A 14,751-nucleotide genomic window follows, 5' to 3' on the forward strand; every position below is an offset into this window, starting at 1 on the left:
GCGGGATGTGCCCATCGCAGAGAAAATGCCCATCCAGGTGCGTTGGCTGCCTCAGCTGAGAGGTCAAGGATTGAATGGGTGATGGAGTCTTCGATATCTATACATCTCTGAGGGGGGGCCGCATTAATGAAAACGCTACTGCATATATATCTTACTGCTGAATAAAAGCATCACTTTCAGATGTTGTCAGTCTCCAGCCTGACAGAGATATTAAATTCACACAATCTCTCTTTAAAAAGTGCATGTGTGAGTAGATTTTGAACTACATTGTGCCTTGCAATGAAATTTCATTTTTCAGAACTGAAAAGCAGGCAGGTGGTTATGAACCCGTCTTAAGTTATTTCTCCAACCCGAAATGTAAGTGCTGTTTGAAAACATTTAAGGAAGTAGAACATCTTAGTAGGGGCCGCAGCAACTTTTCATGAATTTATTTTAGCTTGCATCAGTATTCTGAGCTACAAGGATTATAATTTAGTGGAGATGCTCTCATTGGGAGAGGGGATTGAAGGCACCGAGGCAGCAGCCCCTTGAGTCGACAGGGATGCTAATAGAGCCTCAGCAGAAGTTTAGAGAGCAGATCAGAGCAGCTGGGTGGGCTGATAGAGAGGATCAGGGCAGCCCAGAGGAGCAGTAAGAGGATCCAAATAAGTGGATTAGTAGCATACCAAAGCACACATTACTTTTAGTTTTCAAACTCCCATTGATTTTAGTGCGAGTGCATTTACTAATGTGTAGCAGGAGAAACAGAAGAGGATCAAGGCAGAATCGAGACACGGAGAGCAGCTCCCTATGGCAAAGCTGGAAACGGTGAGAAGGCCGGGCCGGGGAGGCACAGGATAATATCCCCACATCAATTTCAGGCAGGACTTAAGGGAGGATGGCTGTTGTCTGGGCTTCCTCATCCCGCAGCCTCACAGAGCTGTCTAACGTCGCTAAATGGTATTGTTCCTGCAGCTGATGCTGCATTCATTTTCTGTCCCTGGCTCCAGTGATTGACTCTTCCCATTGCTGCACCCTCACGTCTGCCTCCAGCTGCTGTGGCTGGAGCAAACCGACACAAAAATGCAGGTATGATGAGTAACGTAACCCTCTTCGAACTCTGCCTCACTGGGCTGCTGGACCCCGAGCTGAGTTTGCCGCAGTTTGTGCCTGTAGTGTTCATCAGAAATGGGAGCGCTGACCCGGCTGTGCTTGGGCTCCCGTGGCTAATATCGACTCCCGAACCACCCAAGGCTCACACATGCCCTCTCTGAGAATGCCAGCCTGGCTTTACACTTCATCTCTTCAGACAGAGGCGGTAGCGATGCAAAGACACACCCAGACTGTAATTTCTAAGCACTATTACTCTTTATCTAGCGCAAAACCCAAAGTTCTGGGCAAAATAATGAGCCTTACTCACATTGCCCCAGCTCTCTGGGGCCTTTGGAGGTCCCTTCCGGCCTGGACCAATCTATGAATCTATGAATCTTGAAGCACCTGGGGCTGCAAGTGGGAGGCAGGGCAAAATTTGTGCAGCTCTTGATTTCTCCACGTTGCAGAGAAGCACAGGACATGCACAGATGTGGGCAGGCTTTTTTGACTCTTCCACATTAGCTTCCATAAAAGCATTGTTGGTACCTTTGCTTCTTTATCCTCCAACCACAGCTGGTGCTGAGACACCTCAGTCTCCCCACCCGCTCCTCCCAGAACTCAAATCCAAAAACTGGTTTGTCCTGGGGAAGAGTTAATACCTTAATATCCAATTATCCTACAAGTGTTTGATCGGAGTGGATGACCATCACACACTTTGACTCTTACACTGCCCTTCCTTGCAGTCTGAGTCCAAGCTACACATAAAACAAGAGAGGGGAGGAAACGCCCAGGCTTACAGTCAAAATGGGCTTTGCATCCCGATACAGAAATATACAGAGGGTTTGTAACCACACACACAAAGAACACTTTGTACATAGATACAGTTATATTCTTTATTGTTGAAACAGTTCTGGAATGTTTTGGTCTCCCTGAGCTGGCAAATAGATGAAAATATCGGTCCGTCCTGTAGTTTTTTCTTTTAGATTTCTACGAGGAAGATTAGCAAGCGGCAGAACAGACAAGAAACCATTTCAAAATAGTGTCTTGAAGGAAAAAAAGAATAGAGACAGAAGATGTCAAGTACCATGACTAAAATGATACAGGAAGAATTTAAGGTGGAATCAGAAAACTCCTCAAGGACACCCAGAAACCTACCTCTGTAATGACCCACTCTTCAGACACGCCAAGATGAAAGCCCCCTGGAAGGGAAGGTTTGCAGCAAGACGGCACGACACCAACATCACCTATTGTCGCGTTGGGAGCTGAGAAAAGGTACTGCCTGCGTAATCTGTATGACCACGAAAACATCACTGGAAACCCGCAGGGGAAAAACACTCCCACAGTTTATAAAATCCTCAATGACACATAACTAACCAAAATATCTAACCTAGGAACCTGCCACCTATGCAGCTCCTGGTCTCCGATTTACCTCTTCACAATTCTCCTGCTTCCTACCACCACTCTGAACTTCTCCAGCCTCCAAGACGAGTAGTAACTAGCAATCATGGCGCTATTAACATGACAGTCAGCAGCCTCTTCCTACTTCACCCGGCCTCACATAGTTTCCTTGACATTGGACTTAAAGCCTCACATCAAATCATCTGGAGAAGAGAAGGCTCCAGGGAGACCTTAGAGCCCCTTCCAGTACCTAAAGGGCCCTACAGGAGAGACAGGGAGGGACTCTTGATCAGGGAGTGGAGCGATAGGATGAGGGGGGAAGAGTTTTAAACTGAAAGAGGGGAGCTTTCGATGAGATATGAGGAAGAAATTCTTTACTGTGAGGGTGGTGAGGCACTGGAACAGGTTGCCCAGAGAAGCTGTGGATGCCCCATCCCTGGAAGTGTTCAAGACCACACTGGATGGGGCTTTGAGCAACCTGGTCTAGTGGGAGATGTCCCTGCCCATGGCAGTAGGGTTGGAACTAGATGATCTTTAAGGTCCCTTCCAACCCGAACCATTCTATGATTCTATGATTTGTCCTCCACCATCCTACTTTCTGAATAATAATCAAAATATTGTAATTAAATGGACACACCTGCGAGCCTGGAAGCAAAGAAAAAGTCTGGGGCATCCTGATGTGAAAAGCACTGCTGCTGTTAATACTGAAGTATTATTAGATTAATTATATTTAACTGGTTAGCTCGTGATCTAGCACCTGAAATGGAAAAAAAAAAAGCATTTTACACACCAGAAAATTGTTGGGAAAATTAATATCAGTTACAATGGGGAGGGGATATTTTGAAAGTCACTTGCAGCATAATAAAACGGTCGCTAGGAAATAGTCAGGGATAATCATACTGACTTGGAATATGTTGCAAGATAAAGCCCTTATTTAGTTAGCTAATTTCATGGCATTTTGAAAAACCACATTACTCAATTAATGGTTTGATTAAGTAAATACTTTGCTATATATATAATATATAGCAATATATATATACTACTATATACTCATTAATATATATAAAATGCTCTGAATTTTCCACATTTTTACCAGAAAAAAAAAGGAACTATGGGTTCTTCATGTGCAACAGTAACAAGCCGATACTGGGACAGTAACTGAAATAAAAGATGAAAAAAAATATATGGAATTAAAAGCTGACTGCCGCTCAGAGGCAGTGGACTTATATCCGAAGTCACTCGGCTGCCACGGCGCTGCAGCCGGCGACTGCCGAGGGTGACACAAGGCAGCCATTCTAGCGGAATAAAGACGACTTTCATCGCCGGGTGTCCCCAGCCAGAATAACGCCATGGTGGCCCGTGACAAACGAGCAGACGGTCCCAGGCCAGTTGTAGGATGCCCACCCCAAAACTCCCCACGGCAGGCTCACAACTTACTGCACGCAGGAGCTTGTGAGTTCTTGAAGTAGTTGTTTCTGTTTAAGTCACGGCTGAGAAATGTTAGCAGTAGAGGACAGAAAGCTTGGTTTTCAGCTACCAGATCCTCCTATGTGTTGTGTGGATAAGATGACTTTGACCTGAAGTCACCTTGTCCCAGTTTCTAATTCACTTTTATGCAGATGAGATGACAGGATGGGGGCCTAGGTGTCCAAACTGGCACAATACTTTCATAAATGAAAAAATTGGTAAGATTTACTCATATGAATGGCCATAATTAGGTTTGCTTGCAGGATCAGGCTTATTCTGCATGTAGAAAAGAATCTCTTTAACATAGGAAGAAAAAGAGAAATATTAATAAAAAGGGGATGTGCTAACTGTTGTAAAACATAACTTGAAACTGCAGTGTGCAGCCTTCAGACCGAAACGTCATGTTGCATCATAAGCGTCCCCTTAAGCAAAAAAATCCAATGCAGAAAAGGAAGAACTAAAAGGAGAAAAAGAGCAGTTGCTAAAATGCTGCCGTCACTTTTTCATAAATTACACCCCAAAATGTTTCACAAAATTGAGTAACAGAGGAAAACAGAAAAGACCTTTTTATTTTTGTAGCACATTCCTTTGGCAAATGCAGGATAAAAGCCCATCATGTGAGTCGAACAGTAAATGAAGGCCTTATGCTTTATAAAAATTCTCCTATTGTCCCAGGAAGGATGAGAGTCAAACACAACAGTTTCAGCAACGCTCCAAGTCTTGTAAATAAAGTTAGCAGACAGAAATCAGCAGACTGCTTGAGGAGGGGAAAAAAAAAAAAAAAAGAGAGAGAAAATACTCTTTTTGTGCACAAAATTTAGGCACACTGCTGCTGCATTTCAGACTTGACTTCACTGCGCTGTACCGGAGATTAATTGGACCCACACAATTTAGCAAACAGCATATGACATCCATCTACCTTTGCTGCTTCAGCATCCTCCCAAAATATATATAATGCAGGATTTTAAATAGTACGCTAGCCCAGTTTCCTTTCACAAAGTCTTACAGAGAAGTTTAGGAAAATTCCAAAAGTAGCATACTGATTGCCTCTGGGATTTTCCACTTAGCAATTTAATAGAAAATTACACCCTTACCCAATCTGCGAGGTTTCCGTAACCTCCCTCATGAATTTAATTTTCCAGAGTCTAATAAACTTTACCATTAGGCATATTTTCTGCTATTTCTTCACCATTAAGCCCATTTCCTGATTCTGCTTTTTCAGAACCGGGTATACTATCTGCACAGCACCTCGTTGAGAGAATTCAGATCTGACTTGGTCTGCGCTCACAGTTAGGATACAGATCGTTGTTGTTAATATTCAATTTTCTTTCCTCTTACTCATTTTATGTCATTATTCCAAGTGACAGGGTCAGTCAATATTACTGGAGCCAACGGGATTCTCCTGGGTACTCCGACGAGACCAAAGGGAAAATCTGCGTTTGCATCTGTTGGAGTAGGCGTATGCAAGTATCACATACTCTTCTCCTTGTCAAAACACAGCCTGACTACACGTAAAACACAAGATGATGATCGGGAGCTGTGTTTTCAGTTATCGGCAGTCATAACTGTAAAAACCCTGGGTCCTTCCTCTAACAGGCAACAGGCAAAAGCACTCTTGACTGTAAAGAAAAGGTGCACAAACTAATTTAGGCAAAAGCACTCTTGACTGTAAAAAAAAACTTGCTACACCAGAAACAAGTTTAGCACAGTAAGCGCACTGGAAGCATGGCCGAAGGCGTCAAGTGGTCAATAAACCCAGGCACTGCTTTCAGCTGCGTGTGGGCCACCCCTACGGCTGCGGTGACCTCCTGGCGAACACCGGAGGACCACTGGACCTGCCGAATCCCACTCCTCCGGGGGACCAAGACCCCATTTCTCTTGCTATGCCTACCCACATTTAAGTAACGTGGGCGAAGCTCAGCGTCCCTCGGCCTGACCGGCAGTTCAGCTTGCTCCTCCGGGCCTTGCTCTGCGACATCGTTGCGATAATTACTGTAAAACACGGTAAAAAGCAGCCGTTAGCATCAGCAAAGCCCCCGTTTCTGGGTTTATGCCCGCTTTCCACACACGACCATCCCACCAGCACCAAGTTCAGCCCCATCCCCGCCGGGAACGTTCCCCGGGTCCCGCTAAAGACGAAGAGTTCCCCCCTTCCCTCGGGGAACCCACCGCTGTCGCCGCCGGGGCCCCGCGGGCAGCGGAGCGGCCGCCAGCGCAAGGCCGCGGCCGAGAGGCCGCCGGCTCCCTCACGGCCGGGCCGTCCCCCCTGCCCGCCGGGGAGCCGCGGGGGCGGGAAGGGGAACCTGTGCCGGCGGCAGGGCACGGCGAGGGGAGGGCGCAAGTGCCTGTGAGGGGAGTGGGGGCGGTGTGTGTGTGAGGAGCGGGGGGTGGCGAAAGAAGGGGGGGGACCACACAAAATGGCGCTGCCCTCTCAGCCCCTCTCCCTCCAGCCCCCCTCTCCGCCGGGGGCTCGGCGGGGCCGGCCGCCTTCTCCCGCGGTGGTCGGTCGGCCTCGGGAGCCGGTGGCTTTTGCGGCCGGGGTTGGCGGAACGGCGGCGGGGCGCGGCGGGCGGGCTGCGCGCCGCCTTCCCCCAGCAGGTGGCACCGGGGTCCCGGAGCCGGCGGCGAGCCATTGCGGGCCGCCCTTCGCCGCCGGGCCGCGGCCGCGCAGCCGGCGGGGGGGAAGGCGGCGGCGGCGGCGCTGCCCGGCATCGCCCCCGCGGGGCTCCCCCCGCCGCACCCCGCTTTCCCTTCAAAGTTTTGGGGCGGGAGGTACGGGGCGGAGGGGGGGGGAAGAGAAAGAAGAGCGGAGCCAACTTGTCCCGGATCCCTTTTAATTCACCGCCGGGAGCCGCCAACCCCCGCGTGTTTTGCTGATTAAAGAGACGGACCTTGGTCCTGCCGCCGCCCGGCCGCCCCGCTCCTTCCTGCCCGCACCATGGAGTTCACCCAGAGGAAGAGAAGCAGGAAATCCCAAAGCTTTAAACTGATCAACGAAGGTGAGGCGGGGGCGGGGGGCGGCCGGGGCTTTGTTCCCCCGCCGGGGGCAGCCCGGAGGGTGGCAGCGGGGGGAGCGGGGCGTTATGAAACGGCGGGGCTACCCCCCCCCCCCCCCCATCAATCTGTTATTTAACTCCGCAATCCTCTGCTTCAACTCCCCGAAACCATTGCACACCTTCTGTTTTTTTCTTCCTTTACCCCCCCTTTCCTCTGTTTTTTTTTTTAATTATTTTTTTTTCTATGTGTGTTACGCGTTGTTGCAAACCCCCCCCCCAAGCCATCCCCAAAAAGGTGGATGTGTTTTCCTTTTTTTTTTTTTTTCTTTTTCCTAGGCACAAAATAAAAGTTGGATCGTGTTTCGTGGTAAATCCTGCTTTTGGGGGGGTCGGGGGGACTGGAGGAGGGAGAAAAGGTAAAATCAGGAAGCGAGCAAAAAAAATAATGACACTTGAGCAGCAGCGGACCTTCTTAGTATTCAACTCCTGTGGATTTATTGTGTTTTGGGTGGGTTTTTTTTTTTTTCCTCCCCTTGACTGCGTATTTCAAAGAAAAGCCGAATAGAGGTTGCTTTATTAAAAAAATCCACGTAGCTAATTAATTGTTCGTGGGCAGGGGAGAACCGCTGGCGTGTAACTTGTTCGTTCGGGGTGTGTTTGCTTTGGGAAAAGAGGGTATTTTAAAAGGGGGAAATACTGAGATTCATGTCGGGGAAGAAGCACAGCTCTTGTGTTTCAGTCTTCTTGTTGTTGTTTGGGTTTTTTTAATAAAAAAAAAAAAAGGATAGAGCCTCTGGTAGGCATTTTAACAGGTGGGCTTCCCAGCCCTAGGGATTTATTTTAGTTGGGGATTTATCCCTTCTCTGGCCGTTGAGATCTTTTTGCCCTGATGGATTTGACTTGAGGTCCTTTTTTTCCCTTTTGTGTTTCCAAGTATTGGAGGGGAATATCTCCATGAAACGCCGTGTGTGTCCTGCATGCCAAGTTCAAGGCAGGTGACTGCTTGGGTGTAATGTCACGCTGGGGAAAGGGGACACACACACACACACACACACACGAGCGTCAAGACTTGCTTGAAGAGCAAGGTCTTCGCAGGCGCTCGGCAAAATCGCCTTTGGTGCAAAGAAATTTAAAGATGGAAATGTAGGAATAGTAAATAACGACTGCTGTATCATCGCAGGGGGGGTCTGGAGCATCGCACATACTCCCGATTTAAAAACTAGAGGGTCAGCGATCCGTCAGGCTTAGGTCTGAGTTGTATTGGTGGTCTGTATGCATTAGCAAACCTATCGAGGGGTTTAATTTCTGTGGAGAACAGGTTTGGGTTTGTGGGACTTTGATATCGGACACACTCCCGACGCGGAGGCAGAGTTAGTGCAGGACTGGGCTGGAGCCTGGGGGGGCTGAAAGTGAAACATGTGGAAGAGCAAAACTGAAATTGAAGACTCGGTTTTATTTCTGTCCGAATGGAGCTGTAAAGAGAATATGGGTGCTATCAGAAATAGGTGGCTATTTTGCAAATTCTCAATTGCCACTCCTTACAGGTTTAGATATGCCTCAGTGTATAAGACAATCTATTTAACCTTGTTTTAATGGGTAAATTCAGTTATGATGGTACATTATTAGTAATTTCTATTTTATCTGGGGTCTCTTTTTGGAGCTGGAAAGTCAAATAGAAACCTCCACTAAAAACACATCCTGGAGAGAAAATTACGTCTTTGTACTTTGAGAATGGAGGAGATAAAAATCACGTTTTGTATGTGAGTCTGCACTTGCATGCTCTTTTTCTATCACAGTTGATTAGAAAGATAATTACGTATAAATAGTTGTCTCTTGTAATTGGCCTTTGCCTCTTGCTGGAGTCATTCCGTAATGTCACAGTTTAGTGTTTACTGTTGTGAAATTGATATGGATTTCGCAGCGCCTGGACTGTGACATCCGAGGCAGAAGAAGGGAACCAGAGAGAAGAGGGTGTGCTGTGTCGATGCGTTGGTAACACACCATCTGTTAACGATGTGTGCCTGCAGAGTGCTTATTCTGTCCCAAAAAAAAACTTCAGAGCACCTTATCGAGATGATCAATAATGACCAGATCGAGAGGAAATCCATTCTTGCACTAAAACGCAGCCGCCTCTGGGTTGAAGTGTGGTGACTTTAAGGCAGCAGCTATAGATCAGAAGAATATTGTGACCAGCTGGATGTACGGAGGGAAGTGCTAGAGAAGAAACCACGTGTAATCTATATATCTAAGGACCATGAGTCTGTAAGTCCATTTAATTCCTAGTTTCCACCTACTCACTCCCAGCAGATCTTGGACACCCTTGGGAGGATGAAAATGCAGAGTATGGTGGGTTGACCTTGGCTGGCCACCAGGTGCACGCCAAGCTGCTCCATCATTCCTCCTCCTCTTCCTTCTCAACAGAAGGGCGGATGACCACGGAAGGCAGTCAACATAAATCCTGTAGTTTAAGCCTTATGAAAGGAGCTTTTACTTCCTCGATGTCCTATCTCAGACTTCACCTTTAACCGTTTTGATGTTGGGCGTGTTTGGTTGGCAGAGGAACCCTTTGCGTAGCACCTCATCGCTGACCTCTTCAACTCCCTGTTGTGTTTTGTTGGGTTTTTTCCCCCCCCTTCATTTTCTTTCCAGGCCCTTTTCTTTCTTTTGCCTCGCTGTGTTAGGCTCAATTCTAGTTTACTTACTGGGTTGTTCCTCCTCTTGTGCCCTCCAGACAGTTGTGCTGTACAAATAAACAGCACATTACAAAAAAAAAGAGTTTGGCTTCCAGGAAACCTTTCTGATCCTGTAGCTGTTTTGTCAGAGGTGCAGGTGTGCTGCTCCTGGGAGCAGGAGCCATTTATGCCGCCCTCCGTTTCTGTTCTGCCTTTGAAGTGAATCCCCCAAAGTGCCCTTCCACGAGTTAATCTCTACCTCGCTTTTTGTGAGGCGGGTAAACATAAAAACCAGTTTACGGAGGGAGTAGCTGAGAGCGTTGGGAACTGGGAGGGCGTTAAAGGAGTTAGATGGGGAGGTGGCTGTTTCAAGACACTGAATATATTGTTCGGTCTTGAGCGATTTGCCGAAGGACAAAGCGTGTGCCAGTAGCAGAGTCAGAAATAGCATCCAGGAGAGCTGCCTTTAAACATTTATTTTTTTTTTTCTTGGACTTACTATTCCCTCCGTACACACATGTAAACAAAGCTCTGGTTTTGCTGAACACCTGCCTGGGATTACAGCAGAGACCTTCACAGAAAAACGTTATTTTATTTGAAATATAAATTCAGTGATTAATTTTTGTTTTTTGTTTTTTTTTTAATTCTGTAACATCTCTGAATACGAGATGTTAATGTTTATTCTTAGGGTGACCACAGGCGTTAGTTTCTATACATGAATTTCCTAAGTTGTCCCTGATCCTCCTTTCCTCACAATTCAGAGGCCAGTGACACCAGTAGGATTTAGGATAGCTGAATGATGCAGCCCTAATTTACGTTGCTGATTTTTGGATTGAGGTGAAGTTTGAAAGTTTCCCTTAGTCTCGGGAAAGGTAAAGTTTTCATTATAAATCTGCTTTCCATCTGTAAAGCAAGAAGCCAGATAATTGGCATCTGGTGGGATAATTTGCTGTGAAAATGAACACAGTCATTTAGGGCAGGCGTAGCTATTCCCTAAAATCTGTGAAATATTTGAGCTGAGTCTCACCAGTGTGAGCAAGTTGTGTTTTTTGGTTTGTTTTTTTTTTTAGGAGGTGCTGATACAGAGCACATTTTCTGTGGTTAATTTGATGTACATGAAATAAACTGCAGATATATTGATAAATTATGTAGTAAAACTGTAGCAATGTGTTCAGTGTTCATTTTTTCCAGATCACTTGAGTTCTAATTTTTTTTATCGTTTTTCATTCCAGATTACCATCATGAGATATATAAGATCTCTGACTACAGCAATGATGTTAATGGGGAGACCAAAGAAACACAACCAGTTTTTTTAGGTATGTGCTTGTGTTGATTAATTTCCGAGCAACATAGCGTGGCCATTTGCAATTAGGGAGGGAAAAAATCTCTGTGCAAGCACAGGAAGCGCCTGCCATTGTTTAATATGACGTTCTTTTCAAGACCCTTTTATTCTACGAATTGCCAATATATCCTTTATTAACACTGCTAAAAGTTGTAATTTCAGACATAAATGTTTATTAGTGTCTACACACAGTGCTAATTATCACTCACTCAGAGAGCCAGATGCTGACTCTGCAGTTTTGCAGCTCTGTGCTCACCCCATTTACATTGCATATTCGCTGGCATGCTTCACTGGCAATAGTTTGTGTAATTGGGGTATTACATCTTTGACATCTGGATAACAGAAATTCAATTTCCAGGAAGCTGCTATTTGTTTGGTTTTGCTTCTGCCTTGGGTGGGATAGAGGATTAATGTGCTGTCTTAATGTAATGTCCTTTCACCTCTGTAGCTCGCCTGCTAATCCTGCCATGGCAAAATTAAATTAAATCAACAGTTAAAAATGTGTAAAGAAAACAGAGAAGTAATATAGAGTCTGCAACATGATATATACTCCAGCATGATAGGACTGGTTATCGGTGAACCTTTGTCTTTCCCATCTGTGTGCTTTTTGTCCCGTGTAAGTCCTGGGCTGCAGAGTGCTGCTTCCTTTCCTGCTTCCAGCCCCCTCCTGTCGCATCTAGAGTCTCACCTGGCTACTGCCCCTCTTGGCCAAAATTTGGCGAGCAAAATTCAGAGGAGTAAGGGCCAGATTTTTGAGCTCCAATAATGACTGCTGCTGTATAAAGTGAGCTCTTGGACACCTTGCTCAGGCCTCGGAGAAAGCAGGTGCTTTTGCAGCAAGAAGTTTGGAGGCATCTGCCTGAGCTTAATTGCACCAGGAGCCTAAAAATTTTTGTAGGGTGATTGAAGGTTTGTGTAGTTTGTGCGTATTGCCCCCTGGAGCCAGTGAGAAGCATTGGTCCTGAGTGTGTGAAGCTGCACCTGAAATTAATGTGTGCGCAAAATGCCTTTCTCTCCTTAATTCATAGTGCCACGTCCTCTTCTAGAGGTCAGCAGCAAATGGGAGAGAACAGGAGGGTGTCTTGGGCAGCGTGGAATCTTCTGTTGGTTGGAAAGTTTACATGGGGGTGAGAGCTGTGTTAAATTCCCTTCTCAGCTTCTCGCCATTAGGATTTTGAGCAAATATGTCTTCCTTACACCCATTTCTGGGGAGAAGGGAAGGTGGCTGCTGTGCTTTGTGTTTGGATTTCGTGTTCTTTAAGCTCTTCTGGTGAAGTCTGGTAAACCTGATGGAGTGAGCTCCACCAGAGGTTTACTTTGAGTGCTTTCTCGTCCAACCCTAAAGCGTGATAAAGCTTTGGCAGGAGTTAGGCATCTAGTTGCTTAAGCCAGGATGCTTCTAAGAATGCACAGGAGTGTGCGCTTTGGCATCTGTGCCATGAGTCAGACCAGTTGATTTTGGTTTTGGTTTGGCTGTGTTGTCTTTGGGTTTGGTTTTGGGGTGGGTTTGTTTTTTTTTTTTTGAGTATGCCCAGCTTTTCATTGTGACTGAATGTGCTCTGGCATTTAAGTGCCTAAAAGTTCCCCATTTTCAAGACCCTGTCAGAATTTAACCTTTAAGAATGTGAGTCCTATCAAGGATCTTCCTTACCAGGGACTGAAGCACAGAGTTGCAGGCCTGGGAGTCCACCTTCAGTTACTATGAAAAGAAAAAGATGCTATTTCCTGACGATGTCCCGAGTGTCCAACTTTCAGATGTCCTCAAAGCGTGCTGGTTTTGACAAGACTGAATGACATATGACAGTGCAAGATTTGTAGACGGGGCTTTTTTTTTTTTACCTTTTCCTTGGGAATTGGGTTGAATTCAGTAAGTTACTCAGAGCTCACATAACCTTTCCTACTGAAGATAAAGTGGAGTTTTTTGATGTCCGCTTTTATCCAGAGTCCTAGTGACAAAGGCACGGACCTGAGATGTAGGAAAAGCAGTGTCAGGGACTGAACTCAGCTGGGAGCACTTCAAATCTGGGCTCACACCTTTTGGCAGGGATCTGGGATGAGTGGTGTTTGGCATTCCAGCTTTCCTTTAAAAAAATTCACATTGCATGAAGTAATATTTCCATTGTGCTTCAGGGATGGTGGGATAACAACGCTTTCCTCAGCTTAGGGTCCTGTCCGCTAGTAAGGAGCTTCAGGGTATAATTGCTGCTTCGCTTGATTTCATTATTTTATGCCAGAATTAATCCCAGAAGGATGTTCACTCCAACTTGTTGGGTTAGAGTCAAGTTTGTTCTCAAGTTAAGGTGTTTCAACTGATCCATGGGATCAGCCGTTGGAACCTCAATGTGATGCAGCCTTTAGTATGTGAATGGATGCTAAGATACATCATTGAAACTATTACCTTTAGAAAAGGGGAAATGTTAAATAGAAAAGAGGAAATGTTAATGCCATTGTATGAACGAGTGAAGCTTTATCTGGAGTAGGATGTGCGTATGTCTTGGTTGCACAGTCCAGAACGATGAACTCAAAACTGAAGTTCAGTTGAGAAGAGGGGAACTTCTAGGGTAAATGAGTAAATCGGAAGAATCTAGTTTGTGTAACATGCAGATAAATTAAAGATCAAGCATCAGGAAACACCTGTTGAACCTAGATGGTCTCTTTTGCACCAGGCACAGATGGGCAAAACATGGCTTTGTGTAAACGTGGGCTGAAAATGGGAGGAAGCTTCAGCGCAATTAGAGAAACATGGTACTGGACGTGACCTCTGATGGTCGCGATGATGTGAAGCCCAACTGCTTTTTGAATGGATCTTGGTGAGCTTGGGAAAGTTGCTTATGTGATGCAGTGGTGGAGTTCGCAAAATTCAGGGGGGAAAATATGGCTACTGAATTTTGCAGATGGGGACTGGCATCTATTTTGTTTTGAAGAGGAAGGCTTAGTTACCTGATACCAGGAGAGACTGCTTGACCTGAAAAGGAGGAGGCAGCCCGAAGTGCTTAGACCTTGAATACGGACAAGATTTAAGACAGATGTGGCTTCAGCTTTTACCAGTTACCAGCGTAAACCACCTGTCACAAGGCTGCTAGCCCAGACTTGCAAATACAAGCCCAGGAGGGGACTGTACAGCCGTATCTTGTGGACAACACTGATTAAACCTAGCTTGTCTATAAAAAAATATCTTTTGCGTACACCACATTGGTTTTTTTCAGTCTTAATATTTTATTATCATCACAAAAAAAAGCAGAAATATAATATACCTCCAGACTGAGTGTTTTTACAATGCTTTCAACTTGAAATTCAGGCTCTATGTTTGAAAGGTTAATGTAGAAAACTAATTATATTATCCTGGTAACCAAATGTGTGATGAGACATTTGTCTGTGTAATTAACAGTGAAGAACTTTTATAGTTTCATAAAATGGAATGCTATGCGCAGTGTGCTTGGAGCATTTGTTTTGAAGAGATGTCCAAAACAGAGATGTTTATGACTGATATAAAGTGGAACTGAAATGTACTGTAATGCAGGTGTCTGTGCATTTTACAGCATTTCACATTGTTGAAATGGAAGGCAGCAGATTAATAACTTCTCTATGTCATGGTAAAAATAAATAATGTGTTCTTGGAGCAGGGGAGCAATGCATAAGTTACTCACTAATTTCAAGAATTTATTCTGTCCCAGAAGTAATATCCTTTGCAATTTATTCACGGAGGAAAAGTTGACTTAACCCAAGTTGGTGAAGTTACTTGTTGCTTTTAATAGAATTATATTGATTGTTGCAATAGTAGCTTCTGTAATTAAGACTGCGTAAA

At 45.4% G+C, this 14,751-nt stretch overlaps 1 protein-coding gene across 1 annotated transcript in view; it reads left to right on the forward strand.

The window, feature by feature from the left end:
* Positions 1 to 6,605: 6,605 nt before the first annotated feature.
* BEND7 (BEN domain containing 7) overlaps positions 6,606 to 14,751 on the forward strand; it is a 46,698-nt gene continuing 38,552 nt past the window's right edge. The window contains exons 1-2 of the mRNA XM_074168636.1: positions 6,606 to 6,935; positions 10,837 to 10,920. Coding sequence (XP_074024737.1) covers positions 6,875 to 6,935; positions 10,837 to 10,920 — 145 coding nt within the window. The 5' untranslated portion in view covers positions 6,606 to 6,874. The remainder of the gene's footprint in view (positions 6,936 to 10,836; positions 10,921 to 14,751) is intronic.

The sequence above is a fragment of the Numenius arquata genome, chromosome 2 (genome assembly GCF_964106895.1).
Source record: "Numenius arquata chromosome 2, bNumArq3.hap1.1, whole genome shotgun sequence".
NCBI classification, from domain to species: domain Eukaryota; kingdom Metazoa; phylum Chordata; class Aves; order Charadriiformes; family Scolopacidae; genus Numenius; species Numenius arquata.